This window comes from Pleuronectes platessa, chromosome 16 (assembly GCF_947347685.1).
Source record: "Pleuronectes platessa chromosome 16, fPlePla1.1, whole genome shotgun sequence".
Lineage (NCBI taxonomy): Eukaryota > Metazoa > Chordata > Actinopteri > Pleuronectiformes > Pleuronectidae > Pleuronectes > Pleuronectes platessa.
In genome coordinates this window covers 21703688-21723429 of record NC_070641.1, presented here as the reverse complement: position 1 = coordinate 21723429, position 19742 = coordinate 21703688, and the positions used below count along the sequence as shown (strand labels likewise).

At 44.4% G+C, this 19742-nt stretch overlaps 2 protein-coding genes across 2 annotated transcripts; one reads left to right on the top strand and one right to left on the bottom strand.

Moving 5' to 3' along the window:
- Positions 1–629: 629 nt before the first annotated feature.
- LOC128458714 (aconitate hydratase, mitochondrial-like) lies at positions 630–9385 on the bottom strand. Its single transcript, XM_053443669.1, is given in 19 exon segments — positions 630–1548; positions 1678–1799; positions 2241–2373; positions 2611–2674; positions 2676–2791; positions 3038–3133; positions 3235–3417; positions 3561–3672; positions 3917–3990; positions 4099–4256; positions 4567–4672; positions 4843–4934; positions 5024–5128; positions 5298–5448; positions 5546–5704; positions 5874–5966; positions 6067–6325; positions 6807–6949; positions 9343–9385. Coding segments are annotated over 19 exon segments (2334 nt in total). The 5' UTR covers positions 9379–9385; the 3' UTR covers positions 630–1416.
- A 1868-nt stretch (positions 9386–11253) lies between these two features.
- On the top strand, positions 11254–19274 carry LOC128458741 (protein Tob2). Its single transcript, XM_053443706.1, has 2 exons — positions 11254–11474; positions 14343–19274. Exon 2 carries the CDS (start codon positions 14516–14518, stop codon positions 15725–15727), a length of 1212 nt encoding a protein of 403 aa, XP_053299681.1. The 5' UTR covers positions 11254–11474; positions 14343–14515; the 3' UTR covers positions 15728–19274.
- Positions 19275–19742: the final 468 nt, after the last annotated feature.

Below are 19742 nucleotides of genomic sequence, written 5' to 3'. Positions count from 1 at the left end.
CCGGAGGACCAAACCCCAACCTGAAACCACATTCAGCTCACAGACAGACACAGACAGACTGTCTCCTCCCACCACAGACACACAAGCCATATCACACTGAATGATGATGTGAGGACAAAGTGAAAAACTGGGACTTTAACACAGAGAGGATTTTGTGACACAGTCGCTGTTTTTCTTTCTCCTGGCACAGATGTTTCCTCGTGTCTCTAAACCAGCATTTACATGAAATCTTGCCTGTGCAACTTTACTGGAACACAAATTTGATAACAGCCTGTTAAACCAAATATCAGGTTGTGGTTTGGATTGCATGAGCCGGCCTGGTTAATCCAAAGAGAGAGGAAGCAGGAGCGAAGAGGGACAGACAGATGCCACCAGACCGATGTTAACCCAGCATGTGCATGTGCACACACACGACAAATAACAGACGGAAAGAAAAAAATGGCAGGAAAGTGTGAACACAACATCAGCTTGTGCTCTGATGTGTTGTCCTAGTCTGAGAGAGATGACACAGAAATATTTTCACACAATGGAGTGTTAAATCAGACCATAAGACAGAGGGCTGGGCACGAGAAGAGCAGCAGCGAGCACACACAGATTCGTGTATAATGATGAACCCAAGACTTAGTGAGAGCGGGGGGGGTGCAGCAGTCGTTGGGTTTGTTACAGTAAATAAAAGTGAGTTTAACAGTGTGGCTCGAATCCACAGTGACTGAGAAACACCTGTTTAAGTTCATTCGTAGGAGTTGAGGAACTCAGCTTATTGAGCTGTTGGGAGGGAAACATGTTGAAGGTTTATTGGCGTCTGGACTTGATGTGGATTTTGCAGTTGGTTTGTCCCTGATACAAAAAACCTTTAAATGAAATTCTGCGTGAATCAGGTTTGTATAAATCTCAATACGCTCCTCACATAGCTCTATCATCCATACGCTATAGATGATTATTTATGTTTAAGCTTCCCACCAGCTGGTTTCTGCAGAGGTGGACTTGGAACAACTTTATAGAAATACATTAGTGACACCCACGTGTCATGAAAGTATGAAAGGACCACCGTGGATCTGTGTATGGAATGGTCGCCTGCTGCTCGTAGGAATGATTCAGTGCTAAGCTTCTGTTTCAGTCTGCCTGTCGCTCTCTTTCACAGTAATCTGTCTGTGCATGTACGTGCTTGTGTGTATGTCTTTGTGTGTGCGCTTTTTCGTCTGTACAGCGACCTTGTGAATGTGTGTGTGTGTGTGTTTGTGTGTGTGTGTGTGACTGCAGCCGCCCCAAATCCAGCCTGGTTAACATCTACTGTTAGACTCGTCTCTCGCTCTTTGCGCAGCCCCTCTCTCGGCCGCTCTATGTTGCTCCCCTTCTTAACCCACACCAAGGCCTCTCATTGGCCACTACAGGCCCCGCCTTCGTCCTCGCCACCCACTACTGGAGCTCCTTCATCCTGTTGAGGGCAGAGCCGGCCTTGAACCACTCGATCTGCGTCTCATTGAAGGTGTGGTTCAGCGAGATGGACTCCTGGCTGCCATCAGCGTGCTTGATCACTGCTGTCAGGGGCTGGAGAGGGACACCAGAGGCAAACACATCGCGTGTCAATCATTTATCCAGTTTTTCTTTAACATAACGCTAGGGGGGGGTTGACCTGTCCATTGGATCAATGTTTCATTAGTGCAGAATATTGCTCACCGTGCCGGGGGATAAGGATTTCAGGCCAGTGATCGAAATCTTGTCGTTGGGGAGAATTTTGTCGTAGTCGTTGGGGTCGTTAAAAGTCAGAGGAAGGAGGCCCTGCTTCTTCAGGTTGGTCTCTGTGAGGGAGGAGAGATAAATAAAGAATAACAGCAAGACAATGGCTTTTTTCTATCACCTAACCAGAGTCGGGTTCTGGCAGGATTATATCTGACGCATAGAAAAACAAGGTCAAAGAGAATTAGGGAGTGTGTCTTTTTCAGGGTCATTGATTAGCAGCACTTCTCATGATGAATTAGCTGTTTCATTTACACAAAATCCATATTGTTGTAAATAGTTTTCCCCCGAACAGCAAATTATTTTGAAAGCTCTATTCTGAACAGTCAAGCTCTCATCTATTTATTTACCCATAAACCTTCATCCAACCTCCTATATACAAAAAAAACTGGCACTTAGGTACTGTAATTATAACTTGGACAATCTATTAGACACGGTTGGAGATTTATTTATTCTGGCAGCCTGTAAACATGCCCCTGTAAATACACAAACGCAGGATTTACCGTGGATTCTGGCGAAGCTCTTGACGATGATGGCGCGTCCTCCCAGGTGCCGCGGCTCCAGGGCGGCGTGTTCCCTGCTCGACCCTTCACCGTAGTTTTCGTCTCCAACCACCACCCAGTTCACTCCACTGGCCTGGTTTATTCAGTGAAACAGAGATCATGGAGGAGAGGACAGAGTCAACAAGTAAAGACAACAAGGTAATTCAAAGAGCAAAAGAAAGAAACAAATAGAAGTACTAAACTGGTATCATGTTGTCTTTTTTAGTTTAAAAGCACAAACACAGTTTTCTATTTTAACATTCAAGTCACTTAATCACCCAGAGAATATAAAACCAAAACTTAAAAGGAACCATTCCCCAGTGGAACCCACCTTGTAGTCCCGGGCCACATCTGGAACCCCCCCGAACTCTCCCGTCAGCTGGTTCTTGATCTTCGTTATCAATGTTGACGGCACCAATCAGCATATTGTTAGAGATGTTGTCCAGATGACCACGGAATTTCAGCCAGGGGCCGGCGGCACTGATGTGGTCAGTGGTGCACTTTCCCTTCACCTACAGCAGTAGAGGGAAAAACGAGGAGGAGGGGGAGGGGGAGGAGGAGGAAGAGGAAGAGGAGGAGGAGGAGGAGGAGGAGGGGGAGGAGGAGAAGGAGGAGGATGGCCATGTTCGTTATAATGAAGGAACATGTAAGTGTTGAGCTTGTTTTTATATAATGTGTTGACAGTAATAATGTTATGGAGTCTGTGATTGGTTTCCTTCTCTCTGTGCAGTTACTAGCTCACCCCACCTCCTGCTCACCTTGATGAGGACCATCAGCTCCTCCAGGTCTTTTCCATGCCACTTGTCAAAGGGCTCCAGAAGCTGCAGACGGTTACTGGAGGGGCTCACGTCCACCTGGAAACCAAATCATGGGGTGAGACATTTCAATTTTCTCAAGTTGTAAATGCAAAGGTTGCTGAGAGTCAACACCAAAAAAACTACAGAAATAGACTGACCTGGACTGAGCCGCCCTCAGCTGGGGGGTGCTGGTAGGTGTCCTGTCCCGGGTCGAAATCTCTGGATGGGAGCTCGTCACCAGTGGGAGGTTCCAGCTTGAATTTCTCTCCGGTTGGGCTGGTCAGGTAGTCGGTCTCTGGGTTGAAGTCGAGGGTTCCAGCGAGGGCCATCGCGGTGACAATCTAAAATGAATTACAGAGCAATTAGTAGTGAAATGGGTTTAGATTTGTATGAGGAATGACAGATCCTGTGTGTATGAGCTATTTTATTTATCTAATTATGTGTAGCTGAGTTTGTACTTTGCTTGATGTGAAGCCCTTCTTACCTCAGGAGAGGTGACAAAAGCATGAGTAGCCGGGTTAGCATCATTCCTGCCTGTGAAGTTCCTGTTGTAGGAAGTGACGATGGTATTCTTCTCTCCTTTTTTCACGTCCTTCCTGAAGAAAACCAATTGTCAAACATATCGTTTATTTAAGATCATCGAATAAGAGAGGAGATACGGATCTAAAAGTGCTACCAAACAAAAGTTCTTCAAAGTTTTATGAAATCATCATCTGGGGAATATTTGAAAAGTGTGGACGGTAGTTATCAAATATTCTGCCTTGGGCCAAATTTTTTCAGAACAGAGAAAGTTACGACTTTGCCGCTAATGAGGTTAATTACTACAAATGAGGATGGTACCTGTCCCACTGTCCAATGCAGGGTCCACAAGCGTTGGCCAGAACGATTCCGCCAACATCATTTAGGATCTTGGACTAAAAGAGGGAGAACATAAATTGTTGAAATAACTTCCTACATATTTCACACACAGGTTGGGTCACACACTAAAATCAGTTAGTTGTGTTGAGAGGAACCGGACTCACGTATCCATCTCTCTCAATGGTGGCGCGGATCTGCTCAGAACCGGGTGTGACGGTGAACTGGGCCTTGCACTTCAGACCTTTATCCAGAGCCTGTTTGGCCAGAGACGCAGCTCTGCCCATGTCCTCGTAGCTTGAGTTGGTGCAGCTGCCGATCAGACCTGCAGGAGACCAGTTAAATGTTATTAACAGGAGCCAGAGGAAACTGAAGGAATATACAGTTACAGCAGCCAGTTTGAAGAGCTCGTCTATTTGCAATAACACAAATTGGAAATAAAATAGGAGGAGAAGACAAAAGACAAGCAAGTCTGTTATTAAATAACTAAGTCTCTCTGAAAGCAGGAGCTGTAACGGGATCTGATCAATAACACAGGTAGAGCGAGAACAAAGATTGAAATATCACATTCCATTAGACAAAGCAGAAAATATGCTACAATGGTAATGAAATATGTCCGTGGCACAGATACTGACCCACTTTAACCTCCAGGGGCCAGCCGCTCTTCTTAGCTATGGCCCCGATCTCAGACACAGGGTGGGCCAGGTCAGGGGTGAACGGTCCGTTGATATGGGGCTTCAACTGTCAGAGGAGGAAGACAAGGCACAAGGAGGATGTTTATTCATTTGTATATTCTGTAAATATTGTTTTCTAAATTCAGAACTTTAAAAAAGAAGAACACAGATAAGTACTTAATCTGGATTCAAGTTTGGAACATGCCGATAATAAAGTTGAGCATTGCTTTAACTCACCTCACTCAGGTTAATCTCAATGACCTGGTCGTATTCACAGCCCTTATCTGGGACCAGGTCATCCTGGAACTGATCAGACACAGAGGCGATGTCTGAGAGGGAATGGAGAAGGAGAATAAGTCGGAGTTGAGGCACATTGAATAAAGACCAAGCAAACAGAGACTGACAGTGAGTGACTCACCTCCACGGCCGGTTTTCTCCATATATGTCTTCATGCGGTGGTTGTAGGGAAAAACAGACGTGGTGGCTCCAATCTCAGCACCCATGTTACAGATGGTCGCCATTCCTGAAAGTCAAAGCTGCATTTTAACCACAGAGTAAATTACGTATCATTTAGTCAAGCAGGATATGGTCGTTTACGCTTCCATTGTTCTTCCTCTCTTTGATTTTCATGTCTCAACATAGATATGGTCTCTCACCAGTAGTTTAAGTCTTGTTATATATCTTGTCTTTACCAGTGCAGGAGATAGAGTCCACTCCAGGACCATGATACTCCACAATGGCTCCAGTGCCGCCCTTCACAGTCAGGATTCCAGCCACCTTCAGAATGACGTCCTTCGGAGAGGTCCAGCCAGAGAGGGATCCCGTGAGCTTCACTCCAATCACCTGAAGGAGAAAAGCACACAGTCTTTCACTGACGGACACAAGACGACCTAAAGATTCAAATAAATCTACATGATATCACATGATGCCAAGAACTCACATTGGGGCACTTGAGCTCCCAGGGGATTCCAGCCATGACATCCACAGCATCAGCTCCACCCACTCCAATACAGATGGACCCCAGGCCACCGCCGTTGGGAGTGTGGGAGTCTGTGCCAATCAGCAACACTCCGGGATAGGCATAGTTCTCCAGGATGATCTGATAAGAGGAGGTTTCACAGTTGTTTCACTGCTGACAGTGTGTGATGGTGCAAGTTCACTTACAGGATTTTAATAAGGGATGTTTGTGTGATTATTTTCTCAGCACTGGGAGGTGCAGAAAAGTCAGAAAACCCATCATGGAGTTGTTATAAATCAGTTTACTCAACCTGATGGATGATCCCTGAGCCTGGTTTCCAGAAGCCGACTCCATACTTGGCTGCAGAAGTTGCAAGGAAGTTGTACACCTCCTCGTTGACCTCCTGTGTTACAAGTTATTAAAGAGATATTACAAATCATTTCTCTTATTACTTTAATAGACTGTTCTGTAAAATATACTTACAATCAATAGATACTCCTTACCTTAGCCCTCTGCAGGTCTTCAGTCCCTCCGATCTGAGCTTCAATCAGGTGATCACAGTGAATGGTGGAGGGCACGGCCACCCTGGGCAGACCGCTGCTGATGAACTGAAGCATGGCCATCTGCGCGGTCGCATCCTGCATGGCCACGCGGTCCGGACGCAGGCGCAGGTATGTGCGTCCACGGCCAATCTCCTGCCCCACGGGATCATCCAGGTGACCATACACGATCTTCTCCGACAGAGTGAGAGGCCTGCCGAGCCTGTCGGGGGGGATGGTGCAACGATGTTAATATTGTGTTGGGTTTGTAGAATCAGATAAATAATGTTTTCTGTTGATACTGTTTGATTTTAATGAGAAATACAAACTGACACATGACTGGAATGTTTCAGTTAACTACATTAAGAGATCTCACTCTCATGCATGAACTGTGTCATTTTAACCCATAAACTCTTCAACCTATTATTTCTGACCAGTTGCAAAGAATCAAGGAAAACCCTGAACCCCAGGAACTATGACTCATCAACACAGGAAGCTATTCCTTAAATAGTGAGTGAGACAAAAGGTCTTTCCTATTCCTGGATTACAGCACATGGTCATAAGGGGAACAACAGTTCATCCAAAGTTAGCTGCTGGACCCTCCTGGCTGTGACAAGTCAGAGATTAACTGTGCAGCTGTCCCTGACACCATCTATTCCTCCATGTGTATGTGCATGTGAACTTTGGAAAAGGCTGCTGCTGACCTCCTGCGCACAGTGTTGATGTTCTCGTGCATCTTCTCATAGTTAATGCAGGAGTCGGGCTCAAAGCGGCTCATGGCCACCTTGGCCTTGGCGCTGAAGGCTGCGGAGACATGAAACCGTCTCGCACCAGTTCCAAGGGCCAACTAGACCAGGGCGAGAAATAATACAATTCAGACAATTTACATCATAAACTAAGTTTTATTGTCGAGTTTAGGACCAATATATACATAACTATGGAGTGTAAAAAAAGGCAATTAAACTATGAAACAATAAGAACATTTAACCAGCGACCAAAGCAGCTGAGGTAAGTTAAAACCTAATCTTGCACAGGAAGTGGCACCAATAGAAATATTGCCAGAACAGAGACTATAGAAGGATCCACCATTTTGGCACATTGGCTGGATTTCTGCAAGATTAGTACTTGCCATAAACAAACTATTTTTCTAGCTGTACTCCAACTAGACCAGTTGCCCAAAACACTCCACTGGACTCTGTTAAATTATTAGAACTCTTGCTATGTAAATAAAAGACAATGTGCTTCAGCCAACACAGGCAGTGGAGACAATACTGTTCATACTATCTGCCCATTGTGCATTGTGCTCTGTAGAATCAATAACAATATACAAATATTACATCAGAATTCTGTCAGAGACTCATTATTGGACATAATATCTGATAGTTTAATTATTTTGTCTGAGTATTTTAAGAGCTGGATAAAACCGGTGATACCAGTGGGAGAGGTTATGTACAGAAGGAAGTCAATCTTTAAAGCAAGCAGCTACGATCAGTTGCTTAATATCGTCCTTTGGTCACCGTGAAACTGGGGGAAGGTTTACACAGCTCATGTTGCAGGAGTTAGTCTCGTCCACCGGAGCGTTACTGACAGCCCGACAGTCCGTCTCCTACACTGTTAATAATGTATGAGCACAAGAGAAACACAAATTCTGTCTGTACACCAGTATTAGAACCATTTTAACCCATCCATCTAAATCTAGTTTTTAAGTGCTACCTTTCTGATCTTGATGTTAATTCAGCTTAAGTCTGTATTACAATTGTGATGCCAATACTTATTTTGTTGTATCTATGTTATTATAAATTATCTGTTCTTGCCTATTTACTGTGTTTTAGAATTTGACAAATTGTATTCTTAGCACAGAACATAGTCTCTTTTCTAACCCGTGCTTGTGTTGCCATGATTATAAAGCTGTTTGTTTCAACTTGAGCCTATCTGAAGGTGTAGTTTGTTTATAATGTCAAGACCAAGCAATGAACACTCATAGTATTTACCTCATATTTACCGAACTGTGACATCTGACAACAATATAAGTTGAGCTTGACACCCAGACTCTACTTGATAATCAAAAGAAAAGGGAGACAATGGTTTTCCTTCAGATAACACAGATCCAGAAACTGGGCACAAGTGATGGTTTTATTGTTGACTTCAATTCTGCAATTCCAATACTTTTAGGAGGAAATAAATAATGACTAACTTGATAAAAACAAATAAACCCATTAAAGGATGTGTACATCATTGATTTGACAGACTGTTTAGAATGTTAAAAATATACCATACTGATAAGCTCAAAAGGAAATATGTATATAAAACAATATATATCATATCCTGTCCTCCCTGAAGCCAAAGAAGTAATTAAGCCAAATTAAGATCTTTAATGACATTTATCCAAACAATCATTTCTTACATTAAAGATTTAACTACATGTATTTTCTGTTAGAGGGACATTGACACTGTGGGACACGTTGTCAATCTTCCAGTGCGAGAAGCTTGGTCATATTTTCCGAGTTGGCTTCAATTCAGATTCAAGATACTGAGATAAACCTGTGAGTGTGAAGCTGGAGTAAGGATAACAACTTAAATCTGTTTATTCATAGATGCAAATATTTAAAAGTCATATCAGCAGATGGTAGAATGAACTAAAAGTATTTGCAAAATATCTTTAATACATAAAATACCCTGAAACTTCTTCATCTAATCGACTTATTGCTTGAATAAAACCCTCCATCTTCTCATTTTTGTTTACATTTGTTGTGTTATTATTTCAATGTTGATATATGTATTAAAAAAGGTTATGTACTCATGTTTACAATATTTAATTTCATTTTAATTGTTAAGTTAAATAAAGACTGCTTGCTGGCCTCTCAGCTGTGAGGTGTCACGAACACAACTCTCTATAACCTTGTGATCACCTTGTAAACACCAGCCCGCTTAGCTGTGTTCACATCAATGAGGAGGTTACTAACACGGACTGAATTAACCCGGGTTAGTGTCAGTAAGGGTGATTTAACCCGGGTCTTCCTCCAGGTGGGACTCTGGCTTCGAACCAGCTGCACCGGAGTCAAACGAGGACACGGTGACCTGGCGGCTCGTCGCGGTTACTCTGCTCCACGTTTACCGGCCCCGGGTCGAACGTGACGGTGTGTGTCCGCGCAACGGGACCGCAGACACACGTGGTCGCGCGTTTTTCTCCACAACTACACAGCTCGACTCTCTGCGAAAGGAGAAATAACGTTTTCTTACCCGCAGCCTAGTGACAGTCAAACAGTAAGACGCCATTTTGTTCACTGACAAACAGAGAGTGTCGCCTAATTGTGACGTCACGGACCGAAGGAGACCGTTATTTTCATCACGGATATTGATTATTTTTATTACGATAAATAACAGTTAAACTTTTTTACCTCGTTTATTACAGTAAATAAAAGTTTTTTTTAAACCTTGTCTTATTATACATACGTGTTTTGTATTTACTTAGTTTTTTTATTCATACATTTATTTACCATGTCTTGCATTAATTATGAACATTTTTCTGATTGTGGACTATGATAACAACAAGACTCCTTGATATACAACACGCATAAATTCTGCCATTACAGACAATAACTCCATAAGTCATTGCTGCTCCCTTCATCTCTTTCAGACATTTTCTTATTTAAATTTGTTTGATTGATTGAAATAGCTCCAGAGTCAATAACTTAGATTTGACATCAAGTGTAGAATTAAAGTGATTGAATTGTCGCAATAATAACATGTGTGTTTACGTGTTGTGATTCTTAATCATAATATCAATTTCACACACACACACACTTAGAGGCCATTAACCCTTTGATACACAAGTTATGCAAACCCCTTCTAATGTACAACATGGGTAACAAATGACCTGTTTCCATTTCTTGTGTTATTTCAATTCTTTCCGAGCTTATTCTTTCTTCTTTATTTAGGAGAAGGCTCTTTTGATGACATTGAAGATGAATCTTGAATCTTCAATGTCATCAACGGATGAGTTTTGAAGATGAATCTGCAAAAGTATCGAATGAACCTTCTTCATTTAAGAGAGCTGCATTCAAAGACACACACACACAACTTCAGCTTGATCCTGTGGAACAATGTTCAAGTTATAAGCACCAGAGAAGACCAAGAATTCGCTCCTCATCATCTTCCTTATCCTGATCTTCTTGTAGCATCTTCAGGACCATTTCAACCGTGAATCTGAAATGAATGTGACCAACCATATTAACACTCTGGAAAGAGAAAATCCAAAGAATATTTTCAAATGCATATCAATCAGTCTGTTAAGTATAGACTGTTCTATTCCGACTTTTATTTTGTTGATCTAGCTATGGCTAGCTAGCCAGAAAAGAAGCTAGCTATCCAGAAAAGAAGCTAGCTAGTTGGCAGGTGTTCCGTAATGAGTACATCCTGTACGGGTCATTTTGTTTGTTTACAAAGTAAGAAAGAAAAAAGTAAATAATCATTTGTGATGATCAAAAACAAGTTAATTGGCGAATACTTTAATACAAAAAATTAAATTCATTCACTGCAAAGATATAGAAAATACAAACTTTTGACTCATGTTGTGTATTTTGATACACAACAAAGGGTTAAAGCGATAAGAACACCATTACCCACAAGCCTCTGGTGTGTGTGTGTGCGGTTGCTGTGATTGGCTGAGCGGACGCTGCTGTGCGGGTCCTCCCCCAGCTCAGCCAATAGAAACTCTGTTGCTATCACCGCTTATATTTTTAGCAAAGCCTTCGGCACCGTCAGAAAATACAAATGTTCCTCCGCCAAAGAAACTAGGGCCTGGCAGGTATTGAACATCCGGTACGAGAACATCCGCGTGTGTATTTTACATTTTTTATTTAAGTTTCTAAAAAGAAGATGAAAGTAGGAGTTATATGTTTTATTGTTTATTTGTTTTTGTTTTGTTTTTCTAAATAGTTTTTTTTAATTGTTTTTAATTAGTTTTTGATGGATAAAAGAAGTGATACAGAACATAATAACATGGCAGAACATGTTATAATTTATTATATCATACATAACGGTAAATAACGGTAAAGTACACGAACACACCCCCCCAAACACACACACACAAGGTGACGAAAGTAGTGCCCGGCGTCACGGGGGTGTGGGCGAGTGTATAAATACGCCGGGTTGTCAAACAGTAAAGTTTCTGTGGAGCCTCCACGCTGACTGTCTCCCTGACGCTCCTGGAGAAGAACCTGCAGATTAAAGCCGGAGCTGCCATTTTAAACACACGCACAACAACCGTGGAGAGGCGAAGCTCTGAGGAGACAAGTCCTCCGGGGAACCTGAGGCCGCACACGGGGGGGGGATTTACCCGAGAGCACGCAGGAGCCGGGCTGTGAGAGGAGGTGAGTGGCGAGCGGTCAACCCGGGTTTAACAGCTCCATCACCGGCCTGCCAGGTGACAACCCCTCGGTCCTGTGCTCCGGTGTTTCCTCTTTGCTCGTCCGTTAAAACGCGCTATGGTCGTGTTGTTTATGCTGAGCAATGGACTCTCCTCCTCCTCTTCTCCACCTCCTCTTCTCCTTCTCCTCTTCGCTCAATTACCCTAATCAGTTAATTTAAAGTCGACGGTGATCCCTTCACCTGCATGTCAGCCCCCCCCCCCCCCCCCCCCCCCCCCGTCCCTCCTGCCCCACTGACATATGGCAGTGATTCCCAGGTAGACCCCCTGCTGCCCGAAGAGCCACAGCCTCGTCAGCACAAACCTGGAGGATGTATCTGCTTTTAATTCTTGCAAACCAGCTTTTAATTCCCACTCCTTTTCAATGCAGTTTAGTTTAATCACCCAGCAGGTTGATCTGAAACATATTCATAATTCAGTGTGTGAATATCTGGATTCAGGATTCAACCAATCCCTCATCTTCTCCTCCAGTGAGGTTAATGCATTTATGGCCAGGCCTCTTTCTGATGCTCAGAGAATTATAATATTTCTAACTGGGAATCTGCTGCCATCTATATATTTAGTATTGTGTTTCTGTGGGATCCCAGTGGCCCTGCTGCTGTAACAGTTAATACCTGACTTGTGGATGCTTTGCAGCACACAGCCACATTCCCAGCCCTCATAATGAGTCCATGTAAACAAAAGCAGCAATGTGCATCCTGCTGTTGCTTTTGTTGTGTTTAGACAAAACGTGCACGTGCAACTTATCATGCAGGTGAAGGCTGCACATGCAAACACAGCGAGACGTGGCAGATCTTTGCTTTTTAATGAAATTCCAAGAAGGGGTTTGTGATGTAGATGAAAGAATCGCTCCCCTGAAGCAGTAAATCTGCACATATTCACTGAGTTCTCCCTCTAATGTCATTGAATGACATTGGAGCTTGTGTATGTTGTGTACGAGAGGAGCAGAACGCAGTAGAAGCTGGAGGTAGCTTAGCTCTGGTGTGCACCCATGGTTTTGAGTTGTGATGGCTGTAGCAGGTGATGAGCCAGGGGATGCTCCTGTGGCCGAGGATCCTTTTCATCAGTCACTTTAACTCAGGTGGCACAGGGAGGATTTTGCACCACAGATGATGCAAAATGGGCTCCTATTTATAGCCCATAACCAACCCCCATCTTATCCCTCAATGTCACCTTTTTCATGCAAAAGGAAAATGTAAAGCTCGTCCTGGGCTGTCGCTGCCTCGGCCCTGCGTCCAGCTGCCGCAGCTTTATCTGTAATAACACTAGAATTGTCTTTTAATCAGAGGCTTCTTTCTAATCTTAGCTACTGAATCCCCATCTGGCAGGGAATGTGAGTGAATTGTTTGTGTGTGTGCGTAGGGGGAGGGGATGATGGTGCGCACTGCATGGTGGGACATGGTGTTCTGTGCAGTCGATTAACTGTCCTGCCATTTTATACTTCTTCCTCAGGGAGTCTTGTGTTGTTGTTGTTGTTGTTTTCCTCTTGCATATAGTCTCTCCATTAAGCATGACTCTGCGTGGGGATGCATGGCCCCTCTGACTGTGTTCCAGCATTAAGCAGAACACTCTCTGTGAGATCGCTTTCAGATTATAAAGGATTTATGAAGCCCACAACACAGCATCTGCTACATCAATCAGCGCATCCTGCTTGTGTGAGAGCCGACCAATAGAAAACATTAAACATTTGTAATTGCTGTGTGTTGCTCACTAAAAATAGAGGATAAGTAAATAAGTCTGTGCACCTCTAACAAACCAGATACAGTATATATATATTCAGTTAAGTACAGTACTTCCCTTCTACGTAACTCGTAGCATCCATGCATATATTGTACAGTTAGAAATATTACTCCTTATGAAGACATTATATTGGGTTTCCCCCCGAATGCTGTGAATCTATTTAAATGGCTTTAAAATCGTTTCACAATAAATTGGACTAATGTCAGGTTTATTTTTTAAATCAATGATTGCCCCACAGGTCAGTGCAGACGGGGCTTGTTCCACAGCCTGTTGGAACAGTGACATTTCCACTGGTCTCATATTTGTAGATGTGTACTACTAGGCTCAAGGTGTACGGAAGCAGAAGCGTGCCAAAATAAATCCAGGCTTCACTCATACCACCAGGCTTTCGATTGTTTATTAAATCACTCGAATAATATCTCATCTCCCATGCATGGAAACAGTTGTATCCTTGTAAAATACAGAATATCGAAGACAACAGGGTCAGCTACGCTTGTAATTATTGATCCATGTTGTGTCTACACTGCTACTAGCTACAAGGCTAATGTCGGTTGGGGGTCATGTGATCGGAGCCTGACGAATCAGCGAGTGGTTGTTGGTGTCATTGTTTCTGAACATTTCCATGTCTGCTCGTCCAGACTGAAACACAACCCCAGGGTTTCCAAACTTCTCAGTTTTAGCGTCTCTAACACTCTGTAGTAGTGTGGAAGCCAGAAGCTGCAGCTGAGTTGATGACATTTTCAAATTAAAACCTATTTGTGTGGATTTAAGTGTTCGCTTAACCGATACATTTATCCAACTGCTCCACCACCATCTTGTACATTTTTATAAAATAATTATGACCCGTCGTGTGAAAACCATGGTATGCAACAAAGACAAAAAACAGAAATGAAAATAATGAGAATCACTGAAAGTCTATTTATTCCGATGGCACTTTCCTGCCCCTGTTCGACTGAATACTTTGTGTGTGTGTCCATGAACCAGTGTGATCAACAGTCGGCAGCTGAATGACACAACGACAACATTCCTCAGGTCCCTGCCAAGTTAAATGACTTGTGTTTTTCTTCTTCAGAGCCGGCAACCCGCTGCCCTTGCCTTCAAGGTGCCTTTTCCATGGTGACGCCAACAGAATCATACATTTCACAGTAAGCCAGGAGAAACTGTGTTTATAGTCTCATCTCTTCACCGTCAGCACCACCATATTGAAACACCTTGGTCCCAAGACGGCGCTACGACGGTGCAGCCATGCATCTAGAAGTGAAGGTCGCCCTCAACTTCATCGTGTCCTACCTGTACAACAAGCTGCCTCGGCGTCGAGCTGACCTGTTTGGCGAGGAGCTGGAGAGGATACTGGTTTCTCGGTTTGAGGGACACTGGTACCCAGAAGCCCCTCTTCGGGGTTCTGCCTTCCGCTGCATTCACCTGGGAGCCCAGAGGGACCCTGTGGTGGAGTTGGCCGCCAAGAGAAGTGGACTGGACACAGAGGAAGTGCGTGCAAATGTTCCTGCACAGCTCAGCGTGTGGATTGACCCGTATGAGGTGTCCTACCAGATCGGAGAGAAGGGCGCAGTGAAGGTGCTCTACCTGGAGGATCCTCCCGGCCTCGGCTGTGATGGTGAGAGAGCCGAGGGGGGGATCAGAGAAGGGAACGCAGACGCAGAGATGGAGGAGGCCAAGAATCTGGGCTTCAACCCAGACGCTCAGGTGTTTGTGCCAATTGGAAGTCAGGCGTCTCCTGCTCTGATGTCATCGCACTCCAGCTCTCCCACACCTCTGTCTGCCCAGTCCTGCCTCGGGCTCTTCAGCTACCCCAGCTCCAGCACACCCACCGACCCGACTGCCCACTCCTCCAACACCTCTACCCCCTCCCCTCCCAGCGGCGGGCTGCCCTACCTCGCCGCTCAGCAGCCGCCCTCCGCTCTGCCCGCTGCCCGCCCTCAACCCATCACCTTCACCACCGCCAGCTTCGCCGCCACTAAATTCGGTTCAACCAAGATGAAGAAGTGCACCGGGACCGGGTCGCCAGCCAGCTCTGGAGTTGTCCTACCACCGGCCCAGAGAATGCTCTCCCGCTCTCCCACCACCATCTCGCCGCCGGAGCTGCTCAAGCACAAGCCGCTGTCTCTCTCCTTGCACTCCCTCGGCGGTCCAATCCCCAGCCAGCTCTCTCCCAACGCCAAAGAATTTGTCTACCCAGGATCCCCGGGCCCGCTTTACTTCGATGCCGACTCCCAGCCCATGCAGCCTCACGCCAGCCCTTTCCAGCCGCCCCACACTGTCAACACCCATCCCTCCTTCGATCCCTTCTCCAGCCCTCCGCCTCCCCAGAGCGTGGGCATCATCAGCAGCAGCGGAGGAATCTCTTACATAGAGAAGCCGCCGTTTGTGGAGGGTCTAGGAGGCTACAACCTGCAATATCCCAGCCAGTCCTTCCAGCCTGTGGTGCTGGCCAACTAAGCCTTCATTTGTAACGAGTCGTTTGGTGTTAGGACGGAGACGCTCCTGATGTTTTCAGTTTTTCTAAGAAATTGTTCTAATACTGATACAAATTAAGAATTAGTTTTACTACAAAGATTAACATTTTTCATTTCATTTACTGAGTACTTCATGTGGTTTATTGTTTTTGTTCGTCCACGACCTCTACCCCCCCACCCCCACCCTTGTGTCCATTGCTGTTGCTTGTCACGTTCCATGTGTTTGCTTCGATCTGGAGGGTGGGAGTGAGTTCCTTTCTACTTTGAGTCCTTCCCAATCTCTTAAGTTTATTGTTTTGCATCGAATTCCAATGCGAGAGAGACTTTTTTTTTTTTCTTTCTTTCTTCTTGACTTGTAGTCTAATGGACCCGGCTTTAGTATAGCGCCATTTTGCACTGCACTGTCACGCTGTGGAGCAGGACCTGGCCAAGACCTGCAGGGAACGACGGCTGTGGAAAGCTCAGCACTTTGCTCTGCGATTTCCTCTGCCCTACTTGCCTCAAGCACTGGGACAGAGGGGCTCTGCTGTCTCTGTGCGTGCTGCTCTGTTTTGTTGTGGCTTAGCGTGATCAGGAGACTCACTGATTGTGCGTTGGGGCCATTACCCTTGAAACGCACTCGTGCAGAGGCATATTTTGAGCTGGTGTAAGCGGGTGTGTTTCAGAAAGCAGTTTATCGTCAGCTGGAGTGTGTACATGGCAAGGGTTCAAATGAAGAGAGAGCCGGGGAGGGAGCAGAGAGGGAGCATTGGTGTGTTAGGGGGAGTAATGAAGTGGAATGTATTGTACCTGTCAGGGGAGATGTTGGTGAATGTGAAAGGCAAACTACGTGCTGATACCTCAGTTATACAGACAGGGATGTGAAGTTATGGTCTCATACATATTCAAACGGACGTGCGTGTAAACAAACGTTTAGGAAAATGTTCACATTCACACACTTCAAGTCAGCAAGGTGTGAAGGTGAACAGAGAGGGAAGGTGATGGGGGGGGGGGGGGTGATGCAGCAGCAGCTCAGCAGTGGGGATTGTGATAAATGGCTAAGCATGACTTTGACTGTGAAGGAGAGGTTTTCCTCTGCATGAGAGGAGCGAGGGATGACGGGAGGAAATGAGAGGGCGAGCAGCGGCTCCGGGGTTCTGTTGCCTCGGCGGCTTCCAGCGTGTTCTGGCTTAGAGAGCGACACGTTAGAACCCAGAGCACGTTGATGGGGAGCTTAAATGGTATTGAAGCCAAAGGCTCACACTATTCTCTCCCTCCTCTTGAAATTCTTCAGTGATCTCTGCTTCTCCGGCTGCTACAAAGGGAAAAAGCAGAATCCTACAGCCCGGGTGGCTCAGTTTCTTTTTTCTTTTCTTTTCTTTTTCCAGTTGCGGTGAAGTGAACAAAGATGCAAAGATGAATGTTCGTTATTGACGTGTGGCTTTCGTTGCTTTATCGGATGGCTCATCAGACCACTGGAGGTCTGTTGTTTCTAACGTCTGTGAACCAGTCGGGTCTGCCCCCCCCCCTCCCACGTGTCCATTTGAGATGTCCAGCACTTTATTATTGGGCTTCTGGTGCTCCGTGTCTCCTACAGACGTGAGCACCAAAACCATTCCTTCGCCCTCTTGTTTGGTTAAGACACTTTGGATCCAGCGGTCGTGAAACGCTTCAGAGATTCAAACACAAACTAGATTTGTATTTAAATGCATCACGCCGGTGTGGAGATGCTGTCAGTCCTGTCCGTTGATTTAAGTGTTTTCCTTGTGTCCATGTTTTTTTTAAATGACCCTTGACTTGTGCTCACACTGGTATTGCGATGTCACAGCTTGTCATATGCATGGAATATTTCTTTTCTTTTTTAAGGGGATATATATATATATGTAGGGGAGTCTCTGTAAATGTGGCTGTGAGGGAAAGAAGAATTTCTAACTTTGTTTTGTAATTTATTTCCGATATTTCTATATTTTTGTTTTTCTGTGTGCAAATTCTCACTTGCATTTGTATGAGTAAGAGATGACTGCAGTCCAGGAATATGTGTATATAAAAAAAAAGTTCTTATGTTGAGATTCTTTGTTTAGTTTCTTACACGCCGAGGTTATTTTTTCAGAAGATAACGTGAATATATATGCAAACTGAGGAAAAAAAATAAAGATGTACAGAATAAAGTATTGAATGTTTATTGTATCATGTAAGCATTTGTCTAATAAAGACGGGTAAATGTATTCATTCTTCAAGTTGGGTTTGGAGTTTAAAGGCACGAATGTTTACAGTGGGTTTGTGTAGGAAAAGATGGCGACAATATCCCCACAGGCAGTTCATTCAAACCAAAAATCTTTACATTTCAAATTCATTTGATTCGCAATATCCCCCCCCCACCCCCCCACCTCCTCCTCGTCATGTGAACTAATTACATTTCATGTTAAAAGTTGTTATTTAAAAACACTGACAGTGATTTCCCCCCCCCCCACACTTCCTCCCTGGATTTCTCTTTCTTTCTTTTTTTAAGAGTTACTCACGTATTTATTAAAACGCCGACTTCATATTTAATTTCCCAACAAACTTTACTTTATCTCATCTGTTTTTGTTTTTACCTCCCCCTCCCCCCCAGCCTGGTCCTCTGGTCCTGATACTATAGCCATATCCCAGACTGTCTTTGCTTACACAGATGCTCACCCTTCTCTAGTGCAATGTAACGCCATAAGTTAAAAATTACCCTGAAAGATTCAAGGGGTTTCTACCTCTCTCTGCACCCTGGGGAAAGAATATAATCAATATATGTATATCTCTTCAATAGGAAGACAGTGTTGACGTCAGGTGTGGAACAACGGTGGAAATGAATGTGCTCGGATTGAGATTCTGATCTAAGTCAACCCTGGTTGAGAAGGCCTGAGTGAACTGCTTCTCTTATTGTGTGTTTAAAAGTCTGGTGGTGGGGGGAAGAGTCAGAAATGTCCCCTCTCTTCCCCACATGTGTCAGATTATTCGGGGTCTTGTCACTAATCCTCCGATCTGGCTCTTGAGGTGAGAGATGTGTAAAAGCTGGTTTGGGAGGAGATAAGACTTCATTTCTCACTCGCCACAAATCGGCTGTTCTCTTACACTGGAAACACGGGCTGTTCTACAATCAGGGTTGATCATTAACGAAGTGGGGAAAACAAGAATTTTGTATTCTGATGTCCTTTTGCTTAATATCGATGTGTGCGTTTTATTTTGCACTTTGGAGAATTTCATTGTCATAAAAGAAGTTTATTTTCTATGTAAGATTTAACATTTAAGAATAAATGGATATAATTAAAAAAGTTCAGAAGATGTATAAATATATTGCTTTTCTTTCCTGCCTGTATTTTATTATTTTTCCTATTTTGTATCAGATCTGTACACGCTGTAGATGTGTAATGAATCTTTCACTACTGAAATGCAATGACCTGTTTTCTGTGCTGCCCCCCTCAGGAATGGGGGGAGTGACTATTGCAGTTTTTCTTATTGTATCAGATTCTTTTTTAAGTTTGTAATAAAAACAGATTGGCGAAAATAAGCATGGAAAATAAGCTAATTGTGTCGTCCTCATTGTTTCTGGGCTGCATGAGAGTGAATCTTCGGCCTCGTCTCAGATCAAATCTCCCCCCCCCCCCCCCCCCCCTCCCCTCCTCTTCTATACGTGCGTCACACTCAATTAGTGGTGACCATGTTGCAGATCAAAGATTTTGAAAAAACCAGACCAACCCCCCCCCCCCCCCACCCCCCCTCTCCTCCCTATGTTCCCATGAAAAGCCTCAGATGGAAAATGCCGGAGCAGCGTGTCCTCCTCTCAGTAAATAAATTCAAGTGATGTTTTGATCAATAATTCAAACCAAAGATGAAATTCTCAAACGGTGAGGAGCCAGATTGCTCACCAGCTTCCTCAGCTGGACCCATCCCGGCAGATATTACTTCATATTTCATCATCCAGCCATCTGTCTGTCTGTCTCTCTCTCTCTCTCTCTCTCTGTCTGTCTGTCTGTCTGTCTGTCTGTCTG